General features: G+C 42.9%; 1 protein-coding gene across 1 annotated transcript in view; it reads right to left on the bottom strand.

Moving 5' to 3' along the window:
• Positions 1 to 16,776, bottom strand: part of LOC148152161 (uncharacterized) — a 63,967-nt gene that overhangs the window by 31,903 nt on the left and 15,288 nt on the right. Inside the window, exon 3 of the mRNA XM_087993948.1 lies at positions 11,826 to 11,943. Coding sequence (XP_087850074.1) covers positions 11,826 to 11,943 — 118 coding nt within the window. The remainder of the gene's footprint in view (positions 1 to 11,825; positions 11,944 to 16,776) is intronic.

The following is a 16,776-nucleotide window of genomic DNA, read 5'->3' as shown; positions in this document are numbered from 1 at the left end:
CTGAGGCGGGAATTGAACCCGGGTCTCAGGCGCTGTGAGGCAGCAGTGCTAACCACTGTGCCACCGTGCCGCCCACAAATTTATTGAGATAAAGCTGCAAGTTATCTAAAGCATAAAGATCAGCAGATTGAGGAGGCAATCAAATGTGTAGCACGTTGTCCTTGTTGAAGTACAGTGCTAGAGTATTGTTGGTTGAAATGCTCTTCAATTTTCTTGGATTCATAGGCAGGAATTCTGGGCCTGCTGAGTTAGGAGATGAGGATTAGTTCAAAAATATAAGTGTGGCATGCTGGGTTTATGGCATACCATTCTAATTTCCAGACATTTTAGGGGAGGCAGGTTCAGGGCTCAGACACTCTGTCACCCCAAGCGATGGACAGTTAACTACAACCAAAATGTGCCTTGTTAAACGTAGCCAACTGGGATTTTTCAGTCAATCCCTTTTTTACTGTCATGACAGTGGACAGACAACTACTGAGAAATAGGCACCCAATAATAAGCCAGTGTGTACCTGCACATGAAGGTTTACAGGCTTTGTCTAGTTGGCTGTCTGATGCTGGTGAATCCAAAATCCGTGGCTGTAGAAGGACATCACCCTCCACCCCACACCCCATTCCCACCCCAAAGGCCTGGCTGCTTATTCCATTTTTTCAAAACAGTTTTAAAAAAAAGCTGATGAGAGAACACCTCCATCTTGAAGCACCCTCTCCAGTTACTTACCATCTACTGTAACATAGTTCTGGAAGACCTTTGATTGGGCTTCTAGTTTCTAAAACCCACCCAATTGCTTTTAATTATATAGGGTGTCTGCCTCCATGCAGACCATCTGAATTTGTTTGAGCCCATTTATTCAGGTGCCTTTTAAATGTTATTCATGATATGGAGGTGGAAGTGCTGGTTAGGCTGGGGTGGACAAAGTTAAAATTCAGACAACACCAGGTTATAGTCCAATAGGTTTATCTGGAAGCACTAGCTTTCAGAGTGCTGCTCCTTCATCAGGTGATTAACGAAGGAGCAGCACCCAAAAGCTAATGCTTCCAAATAAATCTGTTGGACTATAACCTGGTGTTGTATGATTTTTAACCTACTTTTATAGCCTTCGATCAAGTCTCCCCTCAGCCTTCGCCAGTCCAGAGTAAACAATCAGAGTTTTTCTAGCCTCTCCTTTTAGCTCATACCCTCTAATCCAGGCAGCATCCTGGTAAACCTCTTCTGCACCCTCTCTAAAGCCTCCATATCCTTCCTGTAATGTGGTGACTGAAACTGAACACAATACTCTAAGTGTGGCTTAACCAAAGTCTTATAAAGCTGCAAGAAGACATCCATACACTTGTACTCAATTCCCTGACCAATAAAGGTGCATGCCATACACCTTCTTTCCCACCCTATCTATTTGCAAGGCCACTTTCAGGGAGCTATGGACTTGAACCCCAAGATCCCTCTGTACAGCAAAGCTGTTCAGGGTCCTGCCATACCTTTCCTTAACATTTGATCACTCAAAATGCAGCACCTCACACTTACCCAGATTAAACTCCACCTGCTATTTCTCTGCCCATATCTTCAACAGATCTGATATAGATTAGATTAGATTACTTACAGTGTGGAAACAGGCCCTTCGGCCCAACAAGTCCACACCGCCCCGCCGAAGCGCAACCCACCCATACATTTACCCCTTACCTAACACTACGGGCAATTTAGCATGGCCAATTCACCTGACCCCTGCACATTTTTGGACTGTAGGAGGAAACCGGAGCACCCGGAGGAAACCCACGCAGACACGGGGAGAACGTGCAAACTCCACACAGTCAGTCGCCTGAGGCGGGAATTGAACCCGGGTCTCTGGCGCTGTGAGGCAGCAGTGCTAACCACTGTGCCACCGTGCCACCCACATCTATATCCCACTGTATCCTTTGACAACCTTCTACACTACCCACAACTCCACCGATCTTTGTATTGTCTGCAAAATTACTAACCCACTCATCTACATTTCCATCCAAGTCATTTATATATATCACAAATAGCAGATGTCCCAGTACAGATCCCTGTAAAACACTACAAGTCACGGATCTCTAACCAGAAAAATAGCCTTTCACTACTACCCTTTGCCTTCAATGGGCAAGCCAATTCTGAATTCAAATGGCCAAGTCAATGTGGATCCCATGCATCGTAATCTTCTGAATGAACCTACCATGTGGGAATTTGTCGAAAGCCTTACTAAAAACAATGTATGAAGCAAAGGTGACGTTGTTGGACTGGGGTGGACAAGGTCAGAAGTCAGAAGTCACACTACACCAGATTATGGTCCAACAGTTTTATTTGAAATCACAAGCTTTCGGAGCATAGTCCCTTCGTCAGGTGAAGAGCCAGGACACTTCACCTGTTGAAGGGGCTACGTTCCGGCAGCTTGTGATTTCAAATAAATTTATTGGACTATAACCTGGTGTCATCTGACTTCTAAACTCAATGTAGACAACATCCACTGTTCTACCCTCATCGATCACCTTTGCCACCTCCTCTAAATATTCAATTACATTAGTAAGTCATGACCTGCCCTGCACAAATGCATTTTAAATCCTATCTTTAAGAATTCTCTCCAATAGCTTCCCAACCACTGATGTGAGACTCACAGGTCTATAGTTTGCTGCATTATCCCTATTTCCCTTTTTGAAGACAGGAACAACATTAGTTACTTGCCAGGCCTCCAGGACCTCTCTAGTGGCTAATGAAGTTACAAAGATCTTGGTCAAGACACAAGCAGTCTCTTCTCTAGCTTCTCTCAATAACCTGGGAGAGATACCATCAGACCCTGGCACCTTATCTATCTTAATGCTCTTCAAGAGTCCCAACACCGCTTCTTTCTTGATCTCAAAGTACCCTAGCATATCAGCATGCTCCACACAAATCTCACTATTCTATGCATAATTCTCTTGGATGAATACCATTGCAAAGTACTCATTTAGGATCCCGCCCACATCCTCTGCCCCCAAGCACAAGTTCCCTCCTTTATCTTTGACCAGTCCAAACTTCTCCCTAGTTATCCTCTTGTTTTTAATGTATATATTGAATGCCTTGGGATTCTCTTTAACCCTACTTGCCAAGGTCATTTCAGTGCCCCTTCTTGCTCTCCTAACTCTCTGCTTGAGTTCTTTCCTTCTTTCTTTATATTCATCATAGACGGTGTCCGATTTTAGCTCCTAAACCTTATTTATGCTTTTTTTTTTTGCTTTTGACTAAATTCACAACCTCCCTCATTACCCAATGGTCCCTTACCTTGCCATTGTTGTCCTTCCTCCTTCCTGGAACATGTCAGCCCTGAACTCTGATCAGCAGGTCTTCAAACAACTCTCATATGTCAAACGTGGACTTGTCCAATAACCACTCCTCCCGATTAACACTCTAGCTTCTGCCTAATACTTATGTAATGTGTCCTCACTCAATTTAGTACCCTCCTGCAAAGTTCTGACCTATCTTTATTCATAGCTATCTTAAAACCTAAGGATTAGGAACAAATTACTGCAGATGTTGGAATCTACTGAAAGCAACAAATGCTGGAGATCAGACAGGTCAGACAGCATCCATGGAGAGAGAGAAAGTTACCATTTTGAGTCTAGATGACTCTTCACCAGAGTTAAAACTTAAGGAATTGTGATCACTGTTTGAGATAGAATTAATAGTCACATGGAAAAATGTGGGTTGATTGTTTAAAGTCAGCATGGATTTGTTAAAGTAAGATAGTGTTTAATTAGCTTTTAGAGGTTTTTTTGAAGAGGTTGGTGAAGGCAACACTGTACGTTGGTGTACATGAACGCCTCATCTTCCACCTCGGAACACTTCACCCCAGGGCATTAATGTGGACTTCACCAGTTTCCTCATTTCCCCTTCCCCCACCTCACCCCAGTTCCAAACTTCCAGCTCAGCACCGTCCCCATGACCTGTCCTACTGGCCTATCTTCTTTTCCACCTATCCAGTCCACCCTCCTCTCTGACCTATCACCTTCATCCCACCCCCATCCAGCCATTGTACTTTTTGCTACCTTCCTCCACCCCCCTCCCTGACCTATCACCTTCATCCCAACCCCCACTCACCTATTGTACTCTATGCTAATTTCTCCCACCCCCACCCTCCTTTCATTTATCTCTCCACCCTTCAGGCACTCTGCCTGTATTCCTGATGAAGGGCTTTTGCCCGAAACGTCGATTTTCCTGCTCCTCAGATGCTGCCTGAACTGCTGTGCTTTTCCAGTACCACTCTACTCCAGAATTTGGTTTCCAGCACCTGCAGTCATTGTTTTTACCTACATGGACTTCCAAAAGGCAATCAATACAGTGCCACATAGTAGACATGTGGAAAAGACATAGAATAAAAGGTTCAGTAGTAACATGGATCCAAAGTTGACTGAAAGTAGGAAACAGAGTAATGTTAGTGGGTAATTTTAGGATTGAAGGAATGTTTCCAGTTGAGTTCATTGGGGAGATGATGGCGTTGTGGTATTGTCACTGAACTGTTAATCTAGAGACCCAGTTAATGTTCTGGAGACCTGGATTTGAATCCTGCCATGGTAGATGGTGGAAATCAAATTTAATAAAAAATCAGGAATTAAGAGCCTAATGGTGGCCATGAGAAAAAAAAAATCTTGGAAAAAAAGCGCATCTGGTCGACGAAAGCCCTTTAGGGAAGGAAACTGCTATCCTTACCTGATTTGGCCTACATGTAACTCCAGACCACCAATTGTTGACTCTCAACTGGTCTCTGGAGAAATAGGGATAGGGATAGGCAATATGTGCTGGATTAGCCTAGCCATGAAAATGCCCTCACCCTATGAATGAATTAAAAAAGAATTCTCCAGGGGTAAACATTGGTGCCCTTGCTATTCCAGACATGGGTGGGTAGGGGACAAATTCAAATCTGATGATGTAAAACTTGGGAGCATTGTAAACTATTGAAGGGTATAAAACTTCAAAAGGACATTGGTAAATTGGTGGAGCGGAGATAGTTGACATGTGAAGTTCAGTCTGGAGAAGTATGAGATGATACATTTTGGTGTGAATAACATGGTGAGACAATATACATAACAAAAAGGGCATTATGCTAAAGGGTGTGGAAGCAGAGAACAGTGAATGTACATGTTCGTAAGTAATTAAAGTTGGTAGGATGAATAGAGAGCAATTCATAAAGCAGACAGTATTGTAGGCTTCATTCATAGGGGAATAGACTACAAGAGCAGAGAGCTAATGCTGAACTTATATATGCTTCAGCTGGAGTATTGTGTACAGCTTTGAGTGCCACAGTTTAGAAAAGGTGCAGAAGAGATTTACAAGAATGATTCCAGGACAAGAATCTTGAGTTTTAAGGACAGATTGGAGACATTGGGACTGTTTTCCTAGACAAGAGAAGGCTACAGGAGATCTGATAGAAGTTTCCAAAGTCATGAGGGGTCTGGATAGAGTAAATATGGAGAAACTGTTCCCACTTGTATGAGAATTAAGAACCAGAGGCACAGGTTTAAGTGTTTTGCAAAATAGTCCAATAGATTAATTTGAAATCACAAGTTTTCAGAGCGACACTCCTTTGTCAGGTGAAAAGACTTCACCTAACGAAGGAGCAGTGCTCCAAAAGCTTGTGATTTCAAATAAACCTGTTGTACTATAACCTGGCGACATGTGACTTCTGATTTTGCCCGACCCAGTCCAACACCGGCACTTCCACATTCAGGAAGTGGTTGGTGAATGGAATGCACTGCCTGGGAATGGGATGGAGGTAAGTTCAATTGAGATATTCAAGTGGATATTAAATGATTATTCAAATATAAACCATGTGCAGGGTTGTGAGGAAAATGGCACTAAGTCAAAATGTTTAAAAGACTAGTGCAGACACAATGGACCAAATGGCTTTCTTCACTGTAACAATTCAATGATTCTCTAATTCTGAATGTAAACGGACTGCCGTGTTTTGTATATTATGTCAGTGATAGTTAACATTTAAATAGCACCTTGAACATAATGAAACATCGTAAGACATTTCACAGGACCATTGCAAAACTGAGACCAAACCACATGAGGGGAAAGTAGTTCAGCTCATATCAGACACCCCAGAGTGTTAAAAGAGATAGTGCATGCAGTGGCAATTATCTTTTAAAGCTTTATAGATCTGGAATGTTTCCTGCTGTTTGGAAGGTAACAAATGCCACTCTACTATTTAAAAAGGCTGGAAGAGAATAATGGGGATCTATAGATCTGTTACAGCCTAGTAGAATTCTAGCATCTATTATTAATTTAATTTTTAATTCATTTGTGGGACTTGGGTATCGCTGGCTGGCCAGCATTGCTAACCCATCCCAATTGCCCTTGGTGGTGAGCTACCTTCTTGAATTGCTGCAATCCACTTGCGATGGATTGACTCAATGTTGGTAGGGAGGGAAATCCAGGATTTTGACCCAAACGTCTGTGACGGAACGGCAGTATATTTCCAAGTCAAGGGTGAGTGGCTTGGAGGGGAACTTGCAGGTGGTGGTGTTTCCAAGTACCTGCTGCCCTTATCCTTCCAGATGGAAGTGGTCGTGGGTTTGGAAGATGCTGTCTAAGAATCTTTGGTGAATTTCTGCGGTGCATCTGTAGAGAGTACAAAAGAGTTTGTGATAAATAGACAATTGGTTAATAGTGATCTGCTTAGGATAGTCGGCATGGATTTGTGAATGCAAAATCTGACAAACCTGTTGCAGTTTATTGTACTAACAAGTGATCAAGGGAAAGTGGTAGACGTAATATATTTGAATTTTTTTGAAAGCTTTTGGTAAAGTCCCCCATTGAATGTTGGTTATCAAAATTCAAGTGCATGGATCAGATGGTAATGTACTGGCATGGATTAAGGATGGCTAATGGACAGAAAAAAACAGGTAAGAATACATGATCATTCTCACACTGGCAGGCTGGATGTAACGACCAAATATAAAACTTCCAAGTTTACAAATGCAAAACTAGATGGGAATAAGTGATGTTAATAATATGCGGAGCAGCTTCAAGTGCATTCAATGGACTGAATGGGATGAATATGGCAGATGATAAATAATATAGAAAATTTGAAGCCTTCCGTTTTAGTCGAAAGAACAGATATGCAGAGAATTTCTTGAATTATCGAGATTGAAAAAATCATGAGGGACAGAGATAGGGTGAATAGCCAAGGTCTTTTTTCAGGGTGGAGGAGTGCAAAGCTAGAGGGTGAAAGGGGAAAGATTTAAAAGGGATCTAAGGGGCAATGTTTTCGCAGAGGTTGGTGCGTGTATGGAATGAGCTTCCAGAGGAAGTGGTGGAGGCTGGGACAATTACAACATTTAAAAACATCCAGATGGGTACATGAATAAGAAGGTTTAGAGGGATAAGGGCCAAATGCTGGTAAGTGGGACTAGAGTAATTTAAGATATCTGATTGGTATGGACAAGTTGGACTGAAGGGTCTGTTTCAGGGCTGTTGACTCTATAATTGTAATAGTTAGAAAGTGTAGATGCACAAAGGAACCTGGGTGTTCTCAACAATAAAACACTGAAGACTCGCACACTGTTATAGCAGGTAACTCAGAAGGCTTATTGAATATTTGCCTTTATGGAAGAAGATTTGAGCACAGGAGTATTGCAGTCTTACTTCAATTGTTTACTGCCTTGCTTAAACTGCACCTGGAGTACAATGTGCAGTCTTGATCCCATTATTATTTAAAGGATATTATTGCTACAGAGGAAGTACAACTAAGTTTCTCCTGACTGGTCTATGAAAAGCGATTTGCAAAATTGAGCTTGTATTCTCTCAAGTTTCAAAGGGCAAGAGGTGGTCTCATTGAAGCTTACAAAATACTTAAAGGGTAGATGTAGCTAAGATGTTATGGAGTCTGGAGCAGGTGAAACAGTTTCATAATAATGAAGACGCCCTCGATGAGGAGTTTACCTTTTTGGCCAGAGGGTTGGCATACCCTGTCCCAGAGGGCTACAGAAGCTCAGTGTTTGAGTATGTTTAAGGTAGAAATTGACAGATTTAAAATGGATTTGGAGATTGTATTTGAGGAAAAAGACATTAAAATGTATGATCAGCAATAATTTGTATTCAATGGGAGAAGTTTCCAGCCTTAAACAGGGTCTTAACAAGCTTCAAACAGCTCAAACTAGCTCCCCTGTAACTGGCTCAGCTTGGCCTTTTGTGTAATGAGCATATCAGACTATCAGCTATCAAACTCAGTATGATCAAGTAAAACAAAGAATTGCAGATACTGGAGATCTGCTCTTCCCCTGGTTGCCTTGTTAAAATCCTACAGAGGCAAGCAACTTTAGAATTTAAACTGTAGACATCAGTTAAGCACCAACAACAAACAAAATAAAACAATGTACTGCAAGTACTGGAGACCTGAAACAAAAGCAGAAATTGCTGGAGAAACTCAGGTCCGGCAGCATCTGTTAGAAGAAAACAGAGTTAACACTGAGTTCAGCGACTCTTCATCAGGACTGATGTGTCACCAGACTCTGAATGTGCTAACCACTGAGCCACCAGCATTTGAGCTGGATGAATAAGGGAGTAAAAGGAAGGAAGGGCTCTCTTCTGCTCTCTTCTTCCAACTTTTTCACCCTCCAGGAAGTGATTCTTACTCTGCTAGAGGAGAAAAAGCTGGGTATTTGAGTATTTAGAACTGTATAGCATAGGGACAGGCCTTTCGACCCACAATATTGTGCAGAATATGACGCCAATTTAAACTAAACCCTTCACAAACTAGTTCCCCTGTAACTGGGCCAGCTTGGCCTTTTGTGTTACGAGCATATCAAATTATCAGCTATCAAACTCAGTATGACCAAGTAAAGTAAAACAAAGAATTGCAGATGCTGGAGATCTGCCTTTGGTCCATTTCCCTGAATTTGATAAATGACAAAGGTCAAATCTATTCTCAATTTTCAGCACAGTGTTGCAACTGGTAGTAAGGTTAATAAAGCATATGTGAAAAACATAAATAAATGAAATAATTGGTGAATTAGAATAAATGAAAATGGCAGGACTGGTGCTGTTTCACATCCACCAGTTAAGATATAGAATATAGAATCCCTACAGTGTGGAAACAGGCCCTTTGGCCCAACAAGTCGACACTGACCCTCCAAAGAGTAACCACCCAGACCCACTCCCCTACATTCACTCTGACTAATGCACCTCACCTACGCATCCCTGAACACTATGAGCAATTTAGCATGGCCAGTCCACCTAATCTGCACATCTTTGGATTGTGGGAGGAAACCAGAGTACCCGGAGAAAACCCACGCAGACACAGGGGGAGAATGTGCAAATTCCACACAGTCACCCAAAGCAGGAATTGAATCAGGGTCCCTAGTACAGTAGATTTTCCTGCTCCTTGGATGCTGCCTGACCTGCTGTGCTTTTCCAGCACCACTCAGATCTAAACTCTTGATCAGATGGGCCAATGGGCTGAGAAGTGGTAGATGGAATTTAATTCATATAACTGTGAGTGCTGCATTTTGGAAAAGCAAATCAGAGCAGGACTTATACACTTAGTGTCAAGGTCCTGTGGAGTGTTGCTGAACAAAGAGATCTTGGAGTGCAGGTTCATTGTTCCTTGAAAGTGGAGTGGCAGGAAAATAGGATAATGAAGACGGCATTTGGTATGCTTTCCTTTATTGGTCAGAGTATTGAGTACAGGAGTTGGGAGGTCATGTTGCGGCTGTACAGGTCATTGGTTAGGCCACTTTTGGAATATTGCATGCAATTCTGTTCTCCTTTCTATCAGAAAGATGTTGTGAAACTTGAAAGGGTTCAGAAAAGTTTTACAAGGATGTTTCCAGGGTTGGAGGATTTGAGCTATAGGGAGAGTCTGAACAGGCTGGGGCTGTTTTCCCTGGAGCGTTGGAGGCTGAAGGGTGATGGTATGGAAGTCATGAGGGGCATGGATAGGATAAATAGACAAGGTCTTTTCCTGGAATGGGGGAGTCCAGAACTAGAGGGCATGGGTTTAGGTTGAGAGGGGAAAGATATAATAGAGACCTAAGGGGCAACTGTTTCACACCGAGGGTGGTGCATGGATGGAATAAGCTGTCAGAGGAAGTGGTGGAGGCTAGTACAATTACAACATTTAAAAGGCATCTGGATGGGTATATGAATAGGAAAGAGTTTCAAGGGATATGGGCCAGGTGCTGGCAAATAGGACTAGATTGGGTTGGGATATCTGGTCGACGTGGACTGGTTGGACCAAAGGGTCTGCTTCCGTGCTGTACATCTCTATGACTCTATGCTCCCACAAGCTCAAAATCTCATTAACTTAGGTATAAAATTGAGCCCAACAAATCTCGTAACTTGTGACTATTACAAGGAAGAAAATGATCAGAAGAGCTATTAGATTTGTGTAAAAGCTAATATCTCATTGTTTTTGAAGGGAACCTCAGCTGGGCCTACAAACTACTCCAGTACTACTAAATAAAGGTGACTGTTAATGCCCTCAGGTCTTTTGCCATATCTCATCCAGATTGTGATTGTCCAATAATAAGTGATGGATATTTTTAATCAGCCTTTTTGGACTTGTTATTAGCAGATAGTACCTAAACTAGAGAGCCCTCCCGCCCCAGGGGGAGGGAAACCTCCACTGCCCCTTAAGAGCCTTATGAAAATCTGATATCAAAGAAAATTGCACCAAATTTGAGAAAATTCTTATCTGGATGAAAATGAGATCTGATGCCATACGATTTTCTTCTCTCAAGACAGAAAATTGCTTTCATCTTTATTTCTATCTGTGATCTTATTGTTTATTTATGTCGGTAGCACATTCTTTTCCCTTATTTATTAGGGTACAAAAATACTGAAATATTTCATTGCTACATTTACCACAGTCTCCAATTTCTTGCCCCAAGCTCTTATTCTTTTATTTGCTGTTACTGTTCCCTAGTGACTTCAGTGCGGACTTAATTACCATGTAGTTTGCATGCTTCCCTAATACTGCCAATCACCCATGACACTGGTATCAGTGAATTAAAAACTTCCAACACTCCCAAATTTCCTGCATAAACAAGCTAATTTTTTGGATTAAATAAATATTTCTTTTTAAAACTAGTTAATATAAAAATAATTATTTCTCCAGATAGAAAAGTAAGATCTTTTCTCATAATTAGCTTTTATGTAGTGTCTGAAAATGTAAAAGTTCTTTCAGTGATTTGACTGTTTACTTGACCATGGATCTGGGAAGGAAACAATATATTTTTCAAATGTTTACACAGCTTCTCTTTTCATGCTACCATGCTAAAAATATAATACACTAACTGTTACAAAAAATACAGTTCACACACATTTACGGTTGTTCTGGCACTTAAATGGATGCATGGAAAGAGATTTTCAAAGTGTGATGTGCTAGATGTGAAGAAAGCAGTTAGTAATTTCGCAGCTTTCTCTCTGTGATACGCTGCATGTCCTCCAGCTTCTTGGTCATTCTGGAACATTTTGTACAGTTGGCCACTTGATTCTCCCCAGGGCCTCTCTTCCATTGTCCAGATGAGTGGCTGTACTTTCACATGGTTTCACACTTCCCAACCAGACAATTTCCTGCAATGGCTACTCTTCCCAGCTCACATTCTTACCTCTGGAATTCTCCAAGCATCCATTTGGAGAGAAGATGGACTTTCTTTCCGCTTTGTCTTTTTATTCTTGAAGTGTTTATATGGTGCCAGATTGTGGTGACAGTTGAAGCTTTTCACTGTACTGTACCCCACATTGTTCACTGTAGAGTGCAAGTGACAATAAAGCTTCATTCATTCCTATTCATTCCTATTTTTTATTCACATGCCAGCCCTTGACAATATCACCTGTGAACACTGTATTGGCTTCCATTTGTGCACTGACAGCAATCGCCTCTTCTTCATCAAACTCCTCTCTCCATCCATCCAGTAGTTCTATGTTAGCTATTGGAAAAACCAAAACTTTCTGCAATTAAATAGTGAGAAGGTCAGAGACTTTGTACTCAGTCCTTGCCATGAATATTGTTCCCTTGTCACTGATTCAGTTAGGGGAGCAGTTAGCTAAGTTGCATGGACAGCTGGCTTTTCAATGCAGAGTGATGCCAATAGTACAGGTTAAATTCTGACACTAGCTGAAGTCCCAACCCACCTTTCCAATCTCTCCCCTCACTTGAGGTATAGTGATCCTCAGGCTAAACTTACCACCAGTCATCTCTGTCTCGTGAGAGAATGGGACTATGGCAACTTTACCAAATGCTCCTCTTCACTACAATGAAGGTGTTATTTTTACTGTACACTAAGTCCAGAGTAATAGTAGTTCACATTCAAGCCTTTTCGGTTTTGAACCAAATTGATTTAGCTGGAAATTTAAAGCAGGTCAATTTGATTTGAAGCAACAGATTGTAACTGGGACTGAAAAAATGGTAAAAGTGTCCAGCAATACAAAAGAAACTAAATACCATTCAGTTTCAAACTGTTGAAACCTCAACATGTATATCCTTGTATTTCACTTTTTGGTTTTATTGTTCACCATAAGTAAATCAACCACTGATGCACTCAATATAAATGCTGGGATTGTAATCCTACTATTTCTTCTGCTCTTTACAAATTGTTGAAACCAAATTGATCTCCCAATCTCACAGTTATCCTCAAACTAAACCTGGATTCAGATCATCACGAAGGAAAGGTAGCTTACATTTCCATGACTGTTGGGGAGTGTTATGCTTGTGTATGACTAGTCCTCAAGCAAAATTCACTGATTATTTACAGTTCCAGATGGGATACCTCAGCCTGTCAAGTTCCATGGGGAAGAGAGCTCACCTTGGGTCATCTGTAGTCATGACAACTGGTGCTGGAGTAATACTGAAATAGTGAGTGGAAAAGAAAGAAATTACTCTCTGTCACTTAGATAATATATTGTTTGTCTCCATAACCCCTTTGCCAATTTCTAAATGTCTTCCTTTACCAAGGAATCATCTTTTGCTGCACTTTACACTAAAAAAGGTCCTCTTTCATTTAATCCAGTGTGCTTAGTCATTTCGCCTCTTTTCAGTACCTGAACCACTCTGCTTTGCTTTCCCTTGGCTGTGCAGTGCTGATGCAGCTGGGACTAAGCTCAGACAAGTTGCCCTTTCAGTGGACACACTGATGTAATGAGCAGCAGCTGCTTGCTTGCCCGAACTGAAATCTCACGTTTTGAATGAAGACTCATTAGAGAAAAAAAACTTGTTTTTCGGATTGCATTGAAACTGATTTTTGTAAACTTGAATGTAATGTGAATGAAAACTACTCACAGACAACAAAGAGTGTTAACACATAAGACCAAAGACAGAAAAGGAAATCAGTTAAGGGAAAGTCACTGCAGAGCATTTAATTGAGGATCCAGGATCTGACTGAAATGTAGATTACTCACAATGCAAACTCTCTAAGTGAAAAGCTAAGGTTCACAATCATTAAGTAGGTACACAAGGGGGTATGGAAGTTCATTAAGTCACATGTTAGATTTCTAACACTGTGGATTTACTCACAATGTAAATACCTAGTGGTATTATTGGTAGACTATTAATCCAGAATCAAGAGTGTGGTGCTGGAAAAACACAGTAGGTCAGGCAACATCGGAGGAGCAGGAGAATTGACATTGTGGGCATAAGCCCCTCATCAGGAATGAGGCTTGTGGGCCCAGTGCTGAGAGATAAATGGGAGGGGGGGTGGAGCTAGGGGGAAGGTAGCTGGGAATGCGATAGGTAGATGAAGGTGTGGGAGAAGGTGATAGGTCAGAGGGGAGGGTGGAGCGGATAGATGGGAAAGACGATGGACAGGTCAAGAAGACGGTGCCAAGTTGGAGGCTTGGGACTGGGATAAGGTAGAGAGAACGGAAATGAGGAAACTGGTGAAATCCATATTAATCCTGTGTGGTTGCAGGGTCCCAATCGAAGATAAGGTGTTCTTCCTCCAGGTGTCGGGTAGTTAGGGTTCGTCAATGGAGGAGACCCAGGACCTGCATGTCCTTGGTAGAGTGGGAGGGGGAGTTGAAATGTTCAGCCACGGGGCGGTGGGGTTTTTTGGTGCGGGTGTCCCAGAAATGTTCTCTGTAACGCTCCGTAATTGGTGTCCTGCCTCCCTGATGTAGAGGAGACCACATCAGGTGCAATGGTTACAGTAGATGACATTTGTGGAGGTAAATTGCTGTCAGATGTGGAAGAATCTTTGGACGGAGGTGAGGGGCGAGGTGTGGGTGCAGGTTTTGCACTTCAGTGGATTTCAGCAGTTTTCTCAATTCCCCTCATCCCAAGCCTCCAAGTAGGCACCACTCTCTTGATCTCTCCACCGTCTTTCCCATCTGTCCGCTCCACTCTCTTCTAGACTTCTCACCTTCTCCCCCACCTTCATCTACCTATTGCATTCTCAGCTAGCTTTCCCCACAGCCTCACCCCCTTCCCATTTATCTCCCAGCTCACAAGCCTCATTCCTGATGAAGGGCTTATGCCCAAAACATTGATGCTCCTGTTCCTCGGATGCTGCCAGACCTGCTGTGCTTTTCCAGGACCACACTCTTGACTCTGATCTCCAGCATCAGCAACCCTCACATTCTTCTATTAATCCAGAATATAAAGTAATCTAGAATGTAGTCCATGTAATGTTCTGAGGACCTGGGTTTGAATCCTGCCATGGCAGATAGTGAAATTTGACTTCCGTAAACCTCTGAAATTAACTCTAATGATGACCATCATTGATTGTCAGGGAAATATCATCTGGTTAATTGATGCCTTTTGAGGAAGGATACTGTCATCCTTATCTCGTCTGACCTAAATGTGACTCCAGACCCACTGCATTGTGGTTAGCACTAAATTGGCTCTTGAGCAATTAGGGATAGGCAATAAATGCAGGCTTAGCCAATGACGCCAACATCCTGTGAATTATTTTATAAAAATGTACAATACACCACTGTACTCCAGTAGTCAGGTGCAAACAAAGAGATTAGAGGCACTTTCCCACTAAATCTGCCAACATGCTGCTATTAAACTGTCAGTTACTGGATTTATGTCTCTCATTCCATTCTGGTGCCTAGAGATTACTGACTAGCTGCTCACCAATAAAAACAGACATAAATTCCTCAAACTAAATGTCTATAGATATTCACTACTTTTAGCAAACAGGAATCTTTCACAAACAGATTTATGATGCGATCTGAGAAATTTTAAACTTTTATGAAAGCTGATATATTCACAACTGTCTAAAAATGCATTGGATGATCAATCAACAACAATGTAAAAAGAAATAATCTAGTTCAGTGCAACACAAGTCTGGGGCTTCTTGTGGCTCTGCTCCTAGACCTAGCCAAGATGGCGATGGTTCAGTCTGGTATAGATCAGGTGTTTGAAATGTTACTCTGGGTGTGTCTTCCTTCTGCCACCTTCTCAGTGCCAAGTGCCCAAGTGAACAGTATGCAGTGTTCAGGGGTACACCTGGCATGTTCTGCAAGTGGAGGGCATTGTAAGGACTGCAGTGTTTTGAGGAAACCAGGATTAATATTACAATTCAGATTATAAATTTATTGCATTTTCAAAAATTTTAAGGAAGAATTATAATGAGGGAGAAAGTTAACTGATGCCACTTCTAATTTTATGGAGCGAGGTGCCTTCAAGAGGCCACTATCTTCAAAGGATATGTGGAACACCTCTTCGTAGGATATGTGGAACAGTCTCCAATCCTCCCACTTCCTCCAAACGAAAGGAGTAGCCATGGGCACCCGCATGGGCCCCAGCTATGCCTGCCTCTTCGTAGGATATGTGGAACAGTCCATCTTCCGCAAATACACTGGCCCCACCCCCCACCTTTTCCTCAGCTACATTGATGACTGTATTGGCGCCGCCTCGTGCTCCCACGAGGAGGTTGAACAGTTCATCCACTTCACCAACACCTTCCACCCCGACCTCAAATTCACCTGGACAGTCTCAGATTCCTCCCTCCCCTTCCTCGACCTTTCTATTTCTATCTCAGGCGACCGAATCAACACGGACATCTACTACAAACCGACCGACTCCCACAGCTAGCTGGACTACACCTCCTCCCATCCTGCCCCCTGTAAAAACGCCATCCCATTCTCCCAATTCCTTCGTCTCCGCCGCATCTGCTCCCAGGAGGACCAGTTCCAAAAACGTATAACCCAGATGGCTTCCTTCTTCAAGGACCGCAATTTCCCCCACAACGTGGTCGACGATGCCCTCCACCGCATCTCTTCCACTTCCCGCTCCTCCGCCCTTGAGCCCCGCCCCTCCAACCGCCACCAGGACAGAACCCCACTGGTCCTCACCTACCAACCCACCAATCTCCATGTACAGCGCATCATCCGCCGTCATTTCCGCCACCTCCAAACGGACCCCACCACCAAGGATATATTTCCCTCCCCTCCCCTATCAGCATTCCGTAAAGACCACTCCCTCCGTGACTCCCTCGTCAGATCCACACCCCCCACCAACCCAACCTCCACTCCCGGAACCTTCCCCTGCAACCGCAGGAGGTGCAAGACTTGCGCCCACACCTCCCCCCTCACCTCCCTCCAAGGCCCCAAAGGAAACTTCCATATTCGCCACAGATTCACCTGCACCTCCACACACATCATCTATTGCATCCTCTGCACCCGATGTGGCCTCCTCTATATTGGGGAGACAGGCCACCTACTTGCGGAGCGTTTCAGAGAACACCTCTGGGACACCCGGACCAACCAACCCAACCACCCTGTGGCTCAACACTTCAACTCCCCCTCCCACTCCACCAAGGATATGCAGGTCTTTGGACT

Source organism: Chiloscyllium plagiosum, unplaced genomic scaffold (assembly GCF_037043375.1).
Source record: "Chiloscyllium plagiosum isolate Xiang-an unplaced genomic scaffold, Cpla_swu_hap1 HiC_scaffold_1, whole genome shotgun sequence".
Lineage (NCBI taxonomy): Eukaryota > Metazoa > Chordata > Chondrichthyes > Orectolobiformes > Hemiscylliidae > Chiloscyllium > Chiloscyllium plagiosum.
Note: the sequence above shows the minus strand (reverse complement) of the source record. Positions and strands in the feature narration are given on the sequence as shown.